The 19,265-nt window shown below is 46.8% G+C and overlaps 1 protein-coding gene across 1 annotated transcript in view; it reads left to right on the forward strand.

Annotated features, from left to right (window-relative positions):
- Window positions 1-19,265, forward strand: part of gabra3 (gamma-aminobutyric acid type A receptor subunit alpha3) — a gene marked incomplete at both ends in the record, with an annotated part of 316,811 nt that overhangs the window by 47,609 nt on the left and 249,937 nt on the right. Inside the window, 1 exon segment of the mRNA XM_084319586.1 lies at window positions 15,339-15,460. Coding sequence (XP_084175712.1) covers window positions 15,339-15,460 — 122 coding nt within the window.

Below are 19,265 nucleotides of genomic sequence, written 5' to 3' on the forward strand. Positions count from 1 at the left end.
GTTCTCTTGGCACCATCCTGCCAGGACCTTGACCTCTTCCAGGTAGGCCCTCTCGTCGTTTGCAGAGATCAGGCCCACCACTACTGTGTCGTCAGCAAATTTGATGATTGTGTTGTTGTTCCGCTGAGCCACACTGTCATGTGTGTACAGGGAGTAGAGGAGGGGACTCAGAACACAGCCCTGGGGGGCCCCTATGTTGAGGGTGATCGATGAGGAGGTGCCGTTGCCTGCTCTCACCACCTGGGGTCTGCCCGTCAGGAAGTCTAAGACCCACTGGCAGAGGTCATAGTTCAAGCCCAGGTCCCTGAGCTTGGCTATGAGTTTGGAGGGGACTATGGTATTGAATGCTGAGCTGTAGTCGATGAATAGCATTCTCACATAGTTCCCCTGCCTCTTGTCCAGGTGTGATGGTGCTGTGTGCAGCACATGGGCTATGGCTGTTGGGGCGGTATGCAAATTGCAGGGGGTCCAGGTTGATGGGGAGGGAGGAGCAGATGTAGTCCTTTACTAGCTTCTCAAAGCACTTCATGGATATGGAGGTGAGAGCTACAGGGCGGTAGTACTTGTGGTGAGAATACATATACATATATATATATATATATATATATATATATATATATATATATATATATATATAGCATGTGTACGTATGCTATCATTCAGAGCTAAGGGTTATACGCAGGTGTATAAGTAAGTATATAGAGAGGTTATATGCAATTATATTCAGACAAATATGGATTTATATGCTGTAAATATGTGTCTCGGATCTGGGGTTTTCTCACAACAGTGTGAACAGCACAAATCACATGGAATCTGATCTTTTTTATTCTGATTTGGGCCACTCATACGTGGTCCTAAATCAGATGCAGGTCTGATCTTTTGCAATGTGACCTCATGCAGTCTGAACAGTCATGTGATTTCATGTGTCTTTTACGTCACTCTAGAATAGATTGACATTTGTCGAAATTATTTACATCCACCTTCATAATTGTTCATTTGCGCATGCGGGTCAGTTCAGGAGCGTGACCGGTTCACACTGGAATCTGATATTGTCTAGGACGGTGAATGTAATTATCCTGTTATAACGTACTTTACTAATGTTGATAACGTTAGCTTGGCTAATGTATACTAATTAAGGCTGTCAAAGTTAACGCGGTATCGCCGATTCTATTAACGCCACCATTTTTTAACTCACCAGGCAGCCAAATAGCCTGGTGCGCATGCACTGTGACACCAATGGCGGAAATACACGGCTCGCTCTGTAAGTACCACTCGTTTTGTAACAATGATTTAAAAGGTTTATTAGCAACTCCGAGCTTTCAGACCCCAGCGCCTCGCTGTGTTAAACCCATATTGTACGCTGGGTATCTTTGAAATTCATATCTGATATATTTTTGACACACCCCCAGCTCAGAAGCAGCACTTGGTGCTTAATACGAGCCTGGTAGCGACATAGCTGAGAGTGACTGCGGTTACAAAAGCCCCTGGCTTGCAGATCGCAGTCACGTAAGGGGCTAACACTAGACTAGACAAATATCAAGATGTATCCATCAGTGGACCAATTGCATGCTTTTGCAAAGGACAAGAAGCCTTCAGTCGATTCCTTCAGACATTAAGCACCCCCACAGCCCAAATGGAACGATAAAAAATTTAAATAAAGAAATAAAAAATAAAAGAATATTATATATATATTTTTTTTATAGTCGACTAATACTCGACTATCGTCACATTTCGTCCAATCATAGTCGACTATCCAAATCCTTAGTCGTGGAAAGCCCTAAAATGTAGTGTACGTTGCTAACGGTGCATATATGTTGCTAAGAATTCGGCTAACGTACGTCACTAATGTTAACATCGCTAGCTAGCTAACGTGTTACCTTGTGGTCCGCTGTACATAATAGCAGTGTGAGCTGTGATTAGTCTTCGTTTATGGGGACAGACAGACAAGCCCTGTGTAGTAGAATAGAATAGAATAGAAATTATATACTTTAATCATCCAGAGGGAAATTTGGCTCTACAAATCGCTCACGGTAAACATTTAGGTAGACAAAACAAATCACGAATAAGAATAACAAAAATAATCCTAAGAATAAGGAATAAAAATAAGCCTAAGAATAACATAATAATAATAAACTACGGTCCAAGATTCACATTTCACATTCACATTTCCTCTGTTATGTATATACAAACGAATATAAAATATACAGTAAAAAAACACAGAGATTTACATTAAGTGTACAGTAAGTGTGATATTGACAATGTTGTTTTAAATGTAAAAGGAAGATCATTGGAGAGAGATGAGAGTTCTTGTAGGAATCATGAGAGGCAAAAGGAAGGTTTTAACTGACCACTGCGGTCTTTTAATAACAGAAAGTAGCCTACTTACAATGTGGAGCACAACATCTCAGGCCTCTCTCTCTGACCGTGGCACACAACAAACTGAACAACTTAAATGAATCCCCAGCCAATAGAGCACGCCTAGGGCTCCTCCTCTTTTGGAAGGCACCTCAGGTGTGGCCAATGCCTCGTTAATTCACCAGGCATCGTTAGCCGCTCGTCTCACCAACCAGCTGCCTGCCTGCCAGTCGCAGTCTCTATTGGCTCTTTCGCACCCTGTTCTAGAAATGGTATCGGTTGAAGAAAATCAACATAAACGGAGGATGTTTTTACTCTCTCTCTCTCTCTCTCTCTCTCTCTCTCTCTCTCTCTCTCTCTCTCTCTCTCTCTCTCTCTCTCTCTCTCTCTCTCTCTCTCTCTCTCTCTCTCTCTCTCTCTCTCTCGCTCTGTCTCTCTCTCTCTCTCTCTCTCTCTCTCTCTCTCTTTCTCTTTATCTCTCTCTATCTGACTCTCTCACTCTCTCTCTCTGCATATATTCTCTATCTCTCTCTCTCTCACTCACTCTCTCACTCATTCACTCACTCACTCACCCTCTCTCTATCTCTCTCTCTCTCTCTCTCTCTCTCTCTCTCTCTCTCTCTCTCTCTCTCTCTCTCTCTCTCTCTCTCTGCATATCTCTCTATGTCTGCCTCTCTCTCTCTCTCTCTCTCTCTCTCTCTCTCTCTCTCTCTCTCTCTCTCTCTCTCTCTCTCTCTCTCTCTCAGTGTAGCTTCAGTCTCCAACAGTTCTGCCACCACAGGCACAGACTATGTGTTTGCCTGCTGTCCCCAGGGGAAATATAAGTAGAGGGGAGGGGAGGGGAGATGGGGATATGGGGAGAAGGGGGGGGGGGGGGGGGGGTAATGTTCATTCATAGAATACTGTATCATAATAATGCTAGATTGTTGTCAGGATAAGATTTATTAGGCTACATAGGCAGTGGGACACATTACAGGATGGGCCGGGAAAACACAAACACAGACACAAACACAGACACAAACACAAACACAGACACAAACACAGACACAAACACAGACACAAACACACACACACAAACACAGACACAAACACACACAAACACAGACACAAACACAAACGCAGACGCAGACACAAACACAAACACAAACACAAACACAGACTCAGACACAAACACAGACACAAACACAAACACAGACTCAGACACAAACACAGACACAAACACAGACACAAACACAAACACAGACACAAACACAGACACAGACACAGACACAAACACAGACACAGACAGGATGAGCCTATATGAGTTATATGGGTAGACTATAGTATGAGGTGGGTATTTTTACAGCCTTGCTTGTTGCACTGAAGCACAAACTGCAAACGGGGCGAGAGCACTGTGGCGTGAACAGGAGTAGAGAGAGGCGTAACCTTTGACCTCAAAGTCGTCAAAGGACAGGAGAGACGGCATCCACATGGAATATTACTCTAATCTGTTCTGATTAATGGATACGTAGCTCTACAGTTATTTAACTGAGGCTTTAAATAGCCCCCCGAGATTTAAACATTGTATTTGAACATAGACCTTAGGTTCAATATTGAATAACAATTTGTATAATAAATGTGTTTTTATCCCCCACCAAATCTATCAATAAACCACTGAAAATGTCTACACCTTTACCCTCATTGAGATGCAAGGGTCTATGGATATGCAAATTGACAAAACAAGCACCAAATTACATTTACCAGGAATTCCATGTCATCAGCTTATTATTGTTTCAAGACGTGTCAATATCTACTCAGCTGTCTGTGTTTGACCAAGCTAATTGTGTCTAGTTACCACCTATTGGACTGTGGAAGGTTTGACCCGTTAGTGACAGCACACATGCAACTCAGAGACGTCCTCTCTAAGGGAAGACATTCGTTTTAATATGGCCACCAGTGATGATGTCATCGTGGACATTGAATGCTTGTGTCGTGTTAATTACATCCTCTATACCCCTCTGTTTCAGTCCTGTTCTCATAGCAGCCTCTATACCTCTGTTACAGTCCTGTTCTCATTCTAGCAGCCTCTATACCTCTCTGTTTCAGTCCTGTTCTCATTCTAGCAGCCTATATACCTCTCTGTTTCAGCCCTGTTCTCATTCTAGCAGCCTCTCTACCACTCTGTTTCAGTCCTGTTCTCATTCTAGCAGCCTCTATACCTCTCTGTTTCAGCCCTGTTCTCATTCTAGCAGCCTCTCTACCACTCTGTGTCAGTCCTGTTCTCATTCTAGCAGCCTCTATACCTCTCTGTTTCAGCCCTGTTCTCATTCTAGCAGCCTCTCTACCACTCTGTTTCAGTCCTGTTCTCAATGGGCTGTTTCTGTGCCTGTAACAAGCGAGACGCGTTTATCATACGAACACGATAATTATCGTACATTATCTAGCTGTGGTGCCTGTACCATCGAACCAAATTCAGATCCAATGTTCAGACTCAAATATGACTCCAGATCCAGCGATAGCATATATATATATAACAAATATTGTCAGAAACATATTCTAGCATCTTATACACGTGCGCTATTATGTCCACGGCGATGGGGCTCAGGATCAACCGACTGCCACGCGGCACAAACGCCCACCGGCTCGCCGGTAATGTGTGCCGGGAGAAATATCTAGATACAAAAAAATAGAAACCTGAATGTCAAACCACTTGCCGGCAAACAGTGTGTCTGTTTGCGGGGATTGCGTTCCCTCGTGCGTCGCCCTCTGACATAAGCTCGGCCGGTCATCATTGTGGATTCGCTTGTTAAGTCGTGACGTATCCGCCTTCCAATAAACGGTTTCCAGGGGGTCAAGCTTCCTGCGTCGGCTGAGGCTCTGGTCTTTTCAACACGCCTCAGTGTCCCTTGTTGTTTTAATAGATCTGAGTCATAAAGACACTGTTTGAGGTTCGTGCTCCTAGCAGTGTTGTAGTCGAGTCATTAAATATCGAGTCCCCAGTGTTCGAGTCTCAGTGTTCAAGTCCGAGTCACCAAAGAAGAGTCTGAGTCGAGTCTGAGTCGAGTCCCCGTTACCCTAGTCCGAGTCCGAGTCCGAGTCCAATTCATCAAGGTTGAGTCCACCCCACTCTGCCTGTCAAATAAAAAAAGGTCTAAATTAAACATAAATGACACAGCGGTCACCATTTCGAAGGGAGTTTATTTACTTTGTGATAGCTAAACAAATGCACTAGCCATCAATATCTTATGCCAAATGATTAGGGCCTATACAAAAATTACTGTAATTATCAATTAACAAGTCCAAGTCTAGTCACGAGTCCTGAAAATCAGTCCAGGACTCGAGTACTACAACACTGGCTTCTAGTATCTCCTGCCGTCTGAAGGAGCGCTTGGCGCCGGACATGTTAAATAGGCCTCGTCATCGATCGTCCTTCTAAGATAAGATAAGATAAGATATAAGATAGGATAAGATATTCCTTTATTGATCCCCTTGGGGAAATTCAGGCATCATAGCAGCATGGGGGGGGGGGGGGGTACAGGTAGTAAAAACAACACAGGCAGTGTAAACAATTTGGTCAATTTGGTCAATATAATTTACTATCTGACTAGCTGAAGAAAATATTCACATTATTCACAGTGTCACATAAGGTGCAGTATGCATAAGGTAGTGTTATAATTTACTATCTACTGAGTATACATTATTCACAGTATCCACTGAAATATACATTATTCACAGTATCACAGTATCCACATAAGGTGCAGTAAGCCTAAGGTAGTGTAGGTTGTCCTCCTTGTGTTCCTATAAGTCCCAGGTCAATGTCTGTTAGCAGTCGCTGTCGCTGCCCCCTGTTGTGGAGCCTGGAGGCTGCTAGTCGCTGCCCACTGTTGTGGAGCCTGATGGCCGCTGGTATGAAGGACTGTCCGAGGTGGTTAGTTGAGTGTCGGGGGGGATGAGTCTGTGGCTGAACGAGCTTCTCATCTTGACTAGCTCGTCGTAGAGGGGGTGGTAGGGGTTTTCCATGATGGCAGCCAGCTTCCTTATCATCCCCTTCTCTGCCATCACCTCAAGTCTAGGTAGCTCGACTCCCACCACGGAGCAAGCCTTCCTCACCAGCTTGTTGAGCTTGTTGGTGTCTTCTCATCGATCACTGACACCACTCAGATGACGGTGATGAAAGTGTGTTCAAACCTTTCTGTTCATCTGTCAGAAACAGCCCACAAGGAGCCCCCCCGCCTCTTCCTCTCTGCTTCCTGATGTTATTACCAGGACAGACCTACTGTGAGCCATCCACACCCTCCCCAGACCTACAGTAGGGCAGCATGTGGTAGACTACACCCTCCCCAGACTGACAGTAGGGCAGCATGTGGTAGACTACACCCTCCCCAGACCGACAGTAGGGCAGCATGTGGTAGTCCACACCCTCCCCAGACTGACAGTAGGGCAGCATGTGGTAGTCCACACCCTCCCCAGACCGACAGTAGGGCAGCATGTGGTAGTCTACACCCTCCCCAGACTGACAGTAGGGCAGCATGTGGTAGTCTACACCCTCCCCAGACTGACAGTAGGGCAGCATGTGGTAGTCTACACCCTCCCCAGACTGACAGTAGGGCAGCATGTGGTAGTCTACACCCTCCCCAGACTGACAGTAGGGCAGCATGTGGTAGTCTACACCCTCCCCAGACTGACAGTAGGGCAGCATGTGGTAGTCTACACCCTCCCCAGACCGACAGTAGGGCAGCATGTTGTAGTAGACTACACCCTCCCCAGACCGACAGTAGGGCTGCATGTGGTAGGTAGTCTACACCCTCCCCAGACAGACAGTAGGACAGCATGTGGTAGTCTACACCCTCCCCAGACCGACAGGCAGCATGTGGTAGTCTACACCCTCCCCAGACAGACAGTAGGGCAGCATGTGGTAGTCCACACCCTCCCCAGACCGACAGTAGGGCAGCATGTGGTAGTCTATACCCTCCCCAGACTGACAGTAGGGCAGCATGTGGTAGTCTACACCCTCCCCAGACTGACAGTAGGGCAGCATGTGGTAGTCTACACCCTCCCCAGACTGACAGTAGGGCAGCATGTGGTAGTCTACACCCTCCCCAGACTGACAGTAGGGCAGCATGTGGTAGTCTACACCCTCCCCAGACTGACAGTAGGGCAGCATGTGGTAGTCTACACCCTCCCCAGACTGACAGTAGGGCAGCATGTGGTAGTCTACACCCTCCCCAGACTGACAGTAGGGCAGCATGTGGTAGTCTACACCCTCCCCAGACCGACAGTAGGGCAGCATGTTGTAGTAGACTACACCCTCCCCAGACCGACAGTAGGGCTGCATGTGGTAGGTAGTCTACACCCTCCCCAGACAGACAGTAGGACAGCATGTGGTAGTCTACACCCTCCCCAGACCGACAGGCAGCATGTGGTAGTCTACACCCTCCCCAGACAGACAGTAGGGCAGCATGTGGTAGTCCACACCCTCCCCAGACCGACAGTAGGGCAGCATGTGGTAGTCTATACCCTCCCCAGACTGACAGTAGGGCAGCATGTGGTAGTCTACACCCTCCCCAGACTGACAGTAGGGCAGCATGTGGTAGTCTACAGACACCCCAGACCGACAGTAGGGCAGCATGTGGTAGTCCACACCCTCCCCAGACCGACAGTAGGGCAGCATGTGGTAGTCCACACCCTCCCCAGACCGACAGTAGGGCAGCATGTGGTAGTCTACACCCTCCCCAGACTGACAGTAGGGCAGCATGTGGTAGTCTACACCCTCCCCAGACTGACAGTAGGGCAGCATGTGGTAGTCTACACCCTCCCCAGACTGACAGTAGGGCAGCATGTGGTAGTCTACACCCTCCCCAGACCGACAGTAGGGCAGCATGTTGTAGTAGACTACACCCTCCCCAGACCGACAGTAGGGCTGCATGTGGTAGGTAGTCTACACCCTCCCCAGACAGACAGTAGGACAGCATGTGGTAGTCTACACCCTCCCCAGACCGACAGGCAGCATGTGGTAGTCTACACCCTCCCCAGACAGACAGTAGGGCAGCATGTGGTAGTCTATACCCTCCCCAGACTGACAGTAGGGCAGCATGTGGTAGTCTACACCCTCCCCAGACTGACAGTAGGGCAGCATGTGGTAGTCTACAGACACCCCAGACCGACAGTAGGGCAGCATGTGGTAGTCTACAGCCTTCCCAGACAGACAGTATGGCAGCATGTGGTAGTCTACACTTTCCCCAGACTGACAGTAGGGCAGCATGTGGTAGTCTACAGCCTTCCCAGACAGACAGTAGGGCAGCATGTGGTAGTCTACACCCTCCCCAGACAGACAGTAGGGCAGTGCAACGACCAGGAAGGGAATTTACAGAACGACTAAATTGGGGAGATGGAAGAAAAGATAGAAAGACAAAAAGAAAAACAGAAAGAAAAGAACCTCTTCAATAAAAGATACCTAGCATGTCCCAGATGTATTTCGGGAGTCAGACGGGTGTAGGCCATTAGCGGGATGTTAAAGCCGGCGCTCGCTGGAAGCCCCCGGGAGCGACCGCTCCTCCAGCTGCTGCGTTGTGAATGAGCCGCTACTCTACGGTCCGTTCTCCCCGAAGGTGAGTCACGGCGCCGCGGTCCGGCGGGGGCTGCAGCCTGACACGTGCCAGCGGAGCTCCGCAGCAGCTGGTGGGCAGAGATGGATGTTCTCGGAGCTCGCGGCGCCGGCAGGGCCGACCAGACCGACGGGGGACTCTGGGTTTTAGCCAAGTGATGTCCAGGATCCAGGACCCCGGTTTCTCCCGTACGGAGAAAGAAGCGGGGCGAGAAAAAAAAAAAAGTGATGAATGTTTGAAGGTGCAACCAGCTAATAGCTCAGGCGCGGTGGGATTTAATGTAGAGAGCAGGCGTGAACGACTTGCCTTGTCACTGAACCCGGCTTAGGCGAGCTGGGGTACTGAGGTGTCGGATAATACAGCAAAAAAAAAAACAGAATCCAAGGCACTCTTCCAGACATCTTTAATATGAGGCTGGTTCATGATGGAACGATACACAAGCCAACATGTTTCAGCCTCACACGGCCTTCGTCAGGGCTTTAATAATAAACGTTATTTGTATAGCACCTTTCGTACAGAAACTGCAGCTCAAAGTGCTTCACGACAGAAAAAAGACAGGCATAAAATGAACACATAAAGTGCAGACATATAAAATCACAGTTTTTCACATTAGGATCTAACATCCCAACAGGCCACCTTGATTATGGTTTGATTCAGTTTTAAATAGACAATAATAAAAATAGTAAGATAAAATAGACAGAGTAAAATAGTGCAATAGTGCAGTGCAATAACATTTTAGAATAGATACAAAAATATTTTTACAGTGCAATAAAATTGTTCTGGATTACTGTTCAACCGTTTACAATGACACAGTAGATCCCTCCACGACCTCTGACTCCTACACCCCCCTCCCCCTCCCGGAGGCTGCGGTCCTCAGACATGGAGCTGCTCTCCATCCCCCACACCGACTACAGACCCTTGGGGACAGAGACTTCAGCATGGCGGTTAAGTGTCTTGCTCAAGGACACTTTGACGCACTCTGCCAGGAGGAGTGGGAACTGAACCTGGAACCTTCCGATTATCAGACAATACTCCATACTGAGTCTTAGTCTACCCTGGCATAAGTAAACAGATTAATCAGATTATCAATAAATATAAAATTATGCGCATACAAATCTAAGGTCTAAGGTGCTGGTAAATGGATGAATGAAAATGTTTATTTAAAATGGACACCACAGCTACATTGGACCAGTCACAGTGGACAGACCAGATGTGTTGTTTGCGTGTTTATAGCACGAGTGCTAGTTTTCAACACCAGTCCATTGAGGCTTTTCTAAAAGATAGAGTAAAATGAACAGTATAATACAGAATTCAAATCACAAATCAGAACAAATAGTTACCAGAACAAGAGTCCATGATCAAAACAACAAAACCAGTCCCGTCTACACATGTGAGCACTGCTGCTTTGATTTCAACCATACCTTGAGTCCTCTGCTGAAGACGTTGGCATTGGACTCCAGTTTTAAGCCAGTGGGCAGAGAGTTCCATAAGTTTTCCCCTTTAACGGAGAAGGCAGACTGTCCAAACGAACTCTTGCACATGGGAACAGTACAGTCACCATTATTGTAAGCTTGTGTGTTTGCTCTGCTAGAGCTCCAACGTCTAACCACCAGTCCGGAAAATAAAGATGATACATGATTGTGCAAACATTTAAAAATGTCAAAAAGATTGTGCTTACTCAAAATACCGCAGTGATGCCATCACATTGGTTGGTACGGCCCATGATTTTATAGCGTGTTTGTATATTATATTTATGGGTTTTAGTATGGTTTGTGAGGTTTGTGACCATGATGTGATAAAGTAAGACAAGTGGGAAAGAATCATAGCATGCATATAAAGTTGAGCAGCTTTAGTTGACAGATCCCTTCTAATAAAACTAAAACAGTTTAAATTAGGCTTGATCTTTTTACATACATAATGTCCTGTTTATACAATTGTAAGTTCTTGTCCAATATGATTCCTAGGTACTTGACCTCATTCACTTCGGCAATTATTTAATTTTTAATTTGCAATTACATTTCTCAAACAAATCATTTATAGGCCTTTTGCGTATGGAGATACACATAGAGACAGTTTTCTTGACATTCAAGGTCAAATGTGATGCCACAAACCAGTCGGAGATGTTATGTAACACCTAGGTCAGGTGCTCAGCTGCCATGCTAGCTGTTTTAGCAGACACATAGATGATGGTATCGTCAGCGTACATCTGGCATCTGACACCTGAACAACTTCACGGTAGGTCATCATCATTAATGTACATGGTGAACAACAGTGGCCCAAGTACAGACCCTTGCGGTACTCCCATGCTGTTGGCAAGCAGTTTGGATTTGTCGCCAGTGACCTTGACACACTGTTGTCTCCCCTCCAAATGTGTGAGTCCTTGTTCAAGTTCAGTAGTCAAGAGTCAAACAGTTCTAACAGTTCTCAAGTTCTCTAGCCACTGGCCAAGTCAGTCCTTGTCCGCGGTTATGGAGCCTAAATGGTAAATGGTGGCATTTATATAGCGCTTTTATCGAAAAAGCTCTTTACAATTTGTTCCTCACATTTTACCCATTTACTCACACATTCACACACCGATGGCGGGGGCAACCATGCAAGGTGCCAACCTGCTCATCGGGAGCAGTTAGGGGTTAAGTGACTTGCTCAAGGACACTTCGACACGCTGCCCGGGAGGAGCGGGAATCGAATCGATAACCAGACGACTGCTCTACCTACCGAGCCACTGTCATCCCCCCAGCCTAATGGCTAATGCTACAAAAAGCTATCAGTGACAAAGTACTCACTGACGCACACTGTAGGACCTCCAAGGATATATAGTGTACAGATGGTAAATGGACTGCATTTATGTAGCAGCTTTCATCCAAAGCACAACGTATGCCTCACATTCACACACCGGAGGCGACCATGCAAGGTTCCAACCTGCTCATCAGGAGCAGTTAGGGGTTAAGTGTCTTGCCCAAGGACACATTGACACGCTGCCGGGAGGAGTCGGAATCTAACTGGGAACCTTCTTTTTGGATGGCCCTCACGGGAGCCAAACCTGAGTGATTATCCGCTCCCCTGCTCCCCTGCCCCATAGGCACATGTGGTATTTCGGCCTTGGTTTAGAACATTTCTATAAAAAGTCACTTCATAGTTTGGGATGTGGCACTTAGTTAGTTTAGTTAGTTCGTTTCTTTATTAGTCGTCATACAAAAATACAGAATACTTTATGAAATGCTTTTTTCTGTTTTGCTCCTGATAAAAATAGATAAAGTATAAAATAGAGAGTCAAAAGTACGTAAACTTTTATAATGACCTTGTACTTAATATCAAACTCGTACAGTATATAATTTTTTTTGAATATCTGTATTTATCTAAACATTTGTGTGTGGCCACTTTCATAATGTGGTCCTAAATCAGATACAGGTGTGTTTTTTTTGCAATGCGACCTCAGTCTGAACAGTCGTATCAGAATCCATGTGACTTTTACGTCACTCTAGAATCGACCTTCATCACAATTCTGGGCTGGCGGGAGTCACTCAGTGGATACAGACATGGAAGACAGCTGTGATGGATCTTATACAGTCGTACAGCCCTGGCCTATATTTTATTTCATGAATATATTATTCTATTGTGCTTAACTTAGCTCATATTTCCTTTGACTTTACTCCACCACTTTATTGTATTATCTGTCTTTAATGTCTCTCACACCAGTAACGTCCAAATTAAATTCCTTTTATGTGAAAAGTATACTTGGCAATAAAGACCTTTCTGATTCTGATTCTGATTCTGATGGAGGTGGTCAGTGGATACAGACATGGAAGACAGCTGTGATGGAGGTGGTCAGTGGATACAGACATGGAAGACAGCTGTTATGGAGGTGGTCAGTGGATACAGACATGGAAGACAGCTGTGATGGAGGTGGTCAGTGGATACAGACATGGAAGACAGCTGTGATGGAGGTGGTCAGTGGATACAGACATGGAAGACAGCTGTTATGGAGGTGGTCAGTGGATACAGACATGGAAGACAGCTGTGATGGAGGTGGTCAGTGGAGGGACAGGGAAGACAGCTGTGATGGAGGTGGTCAGTGGATACAGACATGGAAGACAGCTGTGATGGAGGTGGTCAGTGGATACAGACATGGAAGACAGCTGTGATGGAGGTGGTCAGTGGATACAGACATGAAGACAGCTGTGATGGAGGTGGTCAGTGGATACAGACATGGAAGACAGCTGTGATGGAGGTGGTCAGTGGATACAGATGTGGAAGACAGCTGTGATGGAGGTGGTCAGTGGATACAGACATGGAAGACAGCTGTGATGGAGGTGGTCAGTGGATACAGACATGGAAGACAGCTGTGATGGAGGTGGTCAGTGGATACAGACATGGAAGACAGCTGTGATGGAGGTGGTCAGTGGATACAGACATGGAAGACAGCTGAGATGGAGGTGGTCAGTGGATACAGACATGGAAGACAGCTGTGATGGAGGTGGTCAGTGGATACAGATGTGGAAGACAGCTGTGATGGAGGTGGTCAGTGGATACAGACATGGAAGACATCTGTGATGGAGGTGGTCAGTGGATACAGACATGGAAGACAGCTGTGATGGAGGTGGTCAGTGGATACAGACATGAAGACAGCTGTGATGGAGGTGGTCAGTGGATACAGACATGGAAGACAGCTGTGATGGAGGTGGTCAGTGGATACAGATGTGGAAGACAGCTGTGATGGAGGTGGTCAGTGGATACAGACATGGAAGACAGCTGTGATGGAGGTGGTCAGTGGATACAGACATGGAAGATAGCTGTGATGGAGGTGGTCAGTGGATACAGACGTGGAAGACAGCTGAGATGGAGGTGGTCAGTGGATACAGACATGGAAGACAGCTGTGATGGAGGTGGTCAGTGGATACAGACATGGAAGACAGCTGAGATGGAGGTGGTCAGTGGATACAGACATGGAAGACAGCTGTGATGGAGGTGGTCACACCATAAACTGTGACTTCAGTGTCCTCCATGTTTACGTCCATCTTCGTTATTGTTCATGTGTGCATGCGGGTCAGTTCAGGAGCGTGACCAGTTCACACTGGAATCTTATATTTGATACAAATCAAAATCACATCAAATGTATTTGTATAGCCCAAGATCACATGGAATAGCCCCCATGGGCTGTACAAGTCTTCTTGTACAAGTCAAGAAGAAACATCACAAAAAGAAAAAAAATACATAAAATCCAAATATGCGACCCTCCCAGACTTTCCCCAATGAAGATAAGGAACGACTCACTAAAAACCTAGCAATAGGGGGAAAAAAGCACCACAGGTGGCATGGAGGAGAGAAACCTCAGATGGGCTGTTCAAAGGGGGATCCCCCAACTGGATGTCGGTGAGAATATAGTGTTGCTATGGATGATAGATGGCAGTTGTAGTTTCCCCCACCCACCTCCAATGTACAGTCCCCTACCCAACCTCCTCCAATGTACAGTTTCTACGTCAAATGTATATACTCTCTTCTCTAGACTCTTTTTGTATCACAAACAGTACTGTATTTGCAAATCTGGTATGTCATAAATGTATAGATGTAGCAGTACTGTCTATCTGTATGTCATATGTTATGATGAATTGAAAATGGGGGACCCTGATGTAAACAAGACGAAAGTCTTTCTCCGGTCTGCATCCCCTTAACAATTGTATGTATTTAGCTGTACTGTACCCATTCTGCAATCTGTTAATAAAGTTTTCAATCAATCAATCAATCAATGGGGAATAGAACAGGCGAATAATTGGTGAGGAAGAATAGCCGCTGCTGTCGACGCTGTTAGCCACATCGAGGACGGCGCAGGGAAGACCATCACAGCACCTTGACAGGCCCAGCGGGGGGGGGGACCAGAGAGACAAGGAGACAGGGACAGGGGTGAGAGAGCTCCCGTGTTCGCAATGGGCAGACATAGGAGCAATACATACATGTAATAAAGCATATATTATATGTATACATAGAATCAAGGTATATAAGAAAATTATGAAATTAAAGTAATACATAAAAATTTGTATTTTAATAAAACAGTTAGAAAGATCATGTGAACAACCAAACAAAAAAAATCTGATCTGAGCAATGAATCTAAATTGAGCACTAAGGCTTGCAGTGTGAACGTAGCCTAAGGTTGGGCACCAGGCCTGGAACCTTCCTACAAGTTCCAAGTTCATTGAATTATTAGAGGGTCATGAAGGTTGAGTGAAGTTTGTTCTCCCTTGATTTACAGCACGTCTTACAATTTTTAACTCAAACTAAATGTATTTTTCCTAACACGTTTCTCCTTCCTGTTTCCTCTCCTTCCTGCTTCCTTCCTTCCTGTTTCCTCTCCTTCCTGCTTCCTCTCCTTCCTGTTTCCTCTCCTTCCTGCCCCCCCCCCTGCAGGGCGGTGGCCGGACACCGAGACCCGCTGCCGGACGACAGCAAAGACAACATCACCATCTTCACGCGGATCCTAGACCGGCTGCTGGACGGCTACGACAACCGACTTCGCCCCGGGCTGGGAGGTAAGCTAGGTATTACATGCTGCACACAACACCTACAGACCTGCACCTCCGCTACACTGCCTCCCGGAGGTAAGCTAGGTATTACATGCTGCACACAACACCTACAGACCCGCACCTCCGCTACACTGCCTCCCGGAGGTAAGCTAGGTATTACATGCTGCACACAACACCTACAGATCTGCACCTCCGCTACACTGCCTCCCGGAGGTAAGCTAGGTATTACATGCTGCACACAACACCTCCCGGAGGTAAGCTAGGTATTACATGCTGCACACAACACCCACAGACCCGCACCTCCGCTACACTGCCTCCCGGAGGTAAGCTAGGTATTACATGCTGCACACAACACCTACAGACCTGCACCCCCGCTACACTGCCTCCCGGAGGTAAGCTAGGTATTACATGCTGCACACAACACCTCCAGACCTGCACCTCCGCTACACTGCCTCCCGGAGGTAAGCTAGGTATTACATGCTGCACACAACACCCACAGACCTGCACCTCCGCTACACTGCCTCCCGGAGGTAAGCTATAGGTATTACATGCTGCACACAACACCTACAGACCTGCACCTCCGCTACACTGCCTCCCGGAGGTAAGCTAGGTATTACATGCTGCACACAACACCGTTCCCTCACCTCTACGTTCCCTCACATCTATGTTCTCTCACCTCTACGTTCCCTCACCTCTACGTTCCCTCACATCTATGTTCTCTCACCACTATGTTCCCTCACCTCTACGTTCTCTCACCTCTACGTTCTCTCACCTCTACGTTCTCTCACCACTACGTTCTCTCACCACTACGTTCTCTCACCTCTACGTTCTCTCACCTCTACGTTCTCTCACCTCTACGTTCCCTCACCTCTACGTTCCCTCACCTCTACGTTCCCTCACCTCTACGTTCCCTCACCTCTACATTCCCTCACCTCTACGTTCTCTCACCTCTACGTTCCCTCACCTCTACGTTCCCTCACCTCTACGTTCCCTCACCTCTACATTCCCTCACCTCTACGTTCTCTCACCTCTACATTCTCTCACCTCTACGTTCTCTCACCTCTACATTCCCTCACCTCTACGTTCTCTCACCTCTACGTTCCCTCACCTCTACGTTCCCTCACCTCTACGTTCCCTCACCTCTACATTCCCTCACCTCTACGTTCCCTCACCTCTACATTCCCTCACCTCTACGTTCTCTCACCTCTACATTCTCTCACCTCTACGTTCCCTCACCTCTACATTCCCTCACCTCTACGTTCTCTCACCTCTACATTCTCTCACCTCTACATTCTCTCACCTCTACGTTCCCTCACCTCTATGTTCTCTCACCTCTACATTCCCTCACCTCTACGTTCTCTCACCTCTACATTCCCTCACCTCTACGTTCCCTCACCTCTACGTTCCCTCACCTCTACATTCCCTCACCTCTACGTTCTCTCACCTCTACATTCTCTCACCTCTACGTTCTCTCACCTCTACATTCCCTCACCTCTACGTTCTCTCACCTCTACGTTCCCTCACCTCTACATTCCCTCACCTCTACGTTCTCTCACCTCTACATTCTCTCACCTCTACGTTCTCTCACCTCTACATTCCCTCACCTCTACGTTCTCTCACCTCTACATTCTCTCACCTCTACGTTCTCTCACCTCTACATTCCCTCACCTCTACGTTCTCTCACCTCTACGTTCCCTCACCTCTACATTCCCTCACCTCTACGTTCTCTCACCTCTACATTCCCTCACCTCTACGTTCTCTCACCTCTACATTCCCTCACCTCTACGTTCCCTCACATCTATGTTCTCTCACCTTTACGTTCCCTCACCTCTACGTTCCCTCACCTCTACGTTCCCTCACATCTACGTTCTCTCACCTTTACGTTCCCTCACCTCTACGTTCTCTCACCTCTACGTTCCCTCACCTCTACGTTCCCTCACCTCTACGTTCCCTCACCGCTAAACGTACTGTTTATTTACAGACAGAGTTTCTAAAAGAGAATATATACATTTTAGGGGGAGGAAACTGTACATTGGGGGGGTTGGGTGGGCAGGGGGGGGGGCATTTACCGGGGCCAGTTTCGAATTGCAGTCTCCCGTAGGTGCTTTTTTAGAGCGGTTTTGAAGGTGGGTAGGGATTCACATTCCTTTACAGCTGTGGGTAGGGCATTCCACATTGATGTGGCATAATTGCGAAACGTCTTTAGTCCCTTGTTTGAGCCATATCTGGGTTGCACATGATTTGTGGAGCTCCCTCTGGTGTTGTGGTTGCGGTATTCACTGACCTTTGGGAAGTATTTCGACATGTACATGGGTACCTTAGTGGTGTAGTGTATCTTGTAGACCAGGACCATTGCAAGTTGCTGTACTCTGTCGTCTACTCTAAGCCATCCTCTTAGACGTGGGCTGGGAGAACCAATGGAAAAGTCCGATCGTTTCTCAATAGTCCAGTGCGCTCCGCAGATCGGGCCGACAGACAGACACGCTGGTTGCTAGTAATGGAGGATAGAGGTTTTATAATATAATAAAATGGCAAAAAGACAAAGGTATAATGTTCAGTGCAAACATTGAATCCAGTAATAATGTGATGTGTCCTGACTCCTACGTCTGGGGGGATGGGGTAATTATGAGAATAAAAAGTAAGCCTATGTCAAATCATTAATTAATTAAACTCTGCTACATGGTCAGTCCACACATGTATTATATATATAATGGAAAGTAGAAAAAACTGCTCGTTTACAGTTTATTATGCCACTTATGCAGCTAATTTATTTTGATACATGTTCTGCCTCTGCCACAAATGCATGTCTTAGTTATAAGGTGTGGTCTGTCACAGAGTTCACATTTCTTCACTATCAATTTATTAAATTAGCCATTGTTTTTGGTTCTGGCCAGCCAAACTTAATTGCCGACCCCTGCTCTACACCCTCCCCAGACCGACAGTGGGGCAATGCGTGCTACGACCGGGAAGGGAATTGGCATAACGACTAAAACATTATATTTTCATTGGCCTCCTAATGTGATTCTGGGAGAGGTAGGATATAATTATGTTTCATTCGGTGACATGTCGCATTATGCTGTGAGATTTTAGGGTTGAAAAGTCAGCAGAAAATGTCCTGCTCTCCCAATCTGCTTGCACTCTACAGTTTGGTTTAGCCAGTGTGTGTGTGTGTGTGTGTGTGTGTGTGTGTGTGTGTGTGTGTGTGTGTGTGTGTGTGTGTGTGTGTGTGTGTGTGTGTGTGTGTGTGTGTGTGTGTGTGTGTGTGTGTGTGTGTGTGTGTGTTGTGTGTGTGTGTGTGTGTGTGTGTGTGTGTGTGTGTGTGTGTGTGTGTGTTGTGTGTGTGTGTGTGTGTGTGTGTGTTTGAGAGAGAGAGAGAGAGAGAGAGAGAGAGAGAGAGAGAGAGAGAGAGAGAGAGAGAGAGAGAGAGAGAGAGAGAGAGAGAGTTTCCTGAGAGCTGTTCCACAGTTATCAGTAGATAGGGATGAGCACAAGGCATGTGTTACCAGATGGAGCACTGCATGAATTACCGGAGTGGTGCCTCTGTCCTGTCCTGTCCTGTCCTCCTCACTCTGTCCCTCACTCCTCTCCTCCTCTCCTCCTTCCTCCTCTCATCCTTCCTCCTCTCATTCTTCCTCTCCTCCTTCATGCTCTCCTCTCCTCCTCTACATCTCTCCTCCTCTCCTCCTTCATCCTCTCATTCTTCCTCTCCTCCTCCATGCTCTCCTCTCCTCCTCTCCTCCTTCCTCCTCTCATTCTTCCTCCTCTCATTATTCCTCTCCTCCTTCATGCTTTCCTCCTCCTCTCCTCATTC

This window comes from Notolepis coatsorum (assembly GCF_963971535.1).
Source record: "Notolepis coatsorum genome assembly, chromosome: 8".
Taxonomy (NCBI): Eukaryota; Metazoa; Chordata; class Actinopteri; order Aulopiformes; family Paralepididae; genus Notolepis; species Notolepis coatsorum.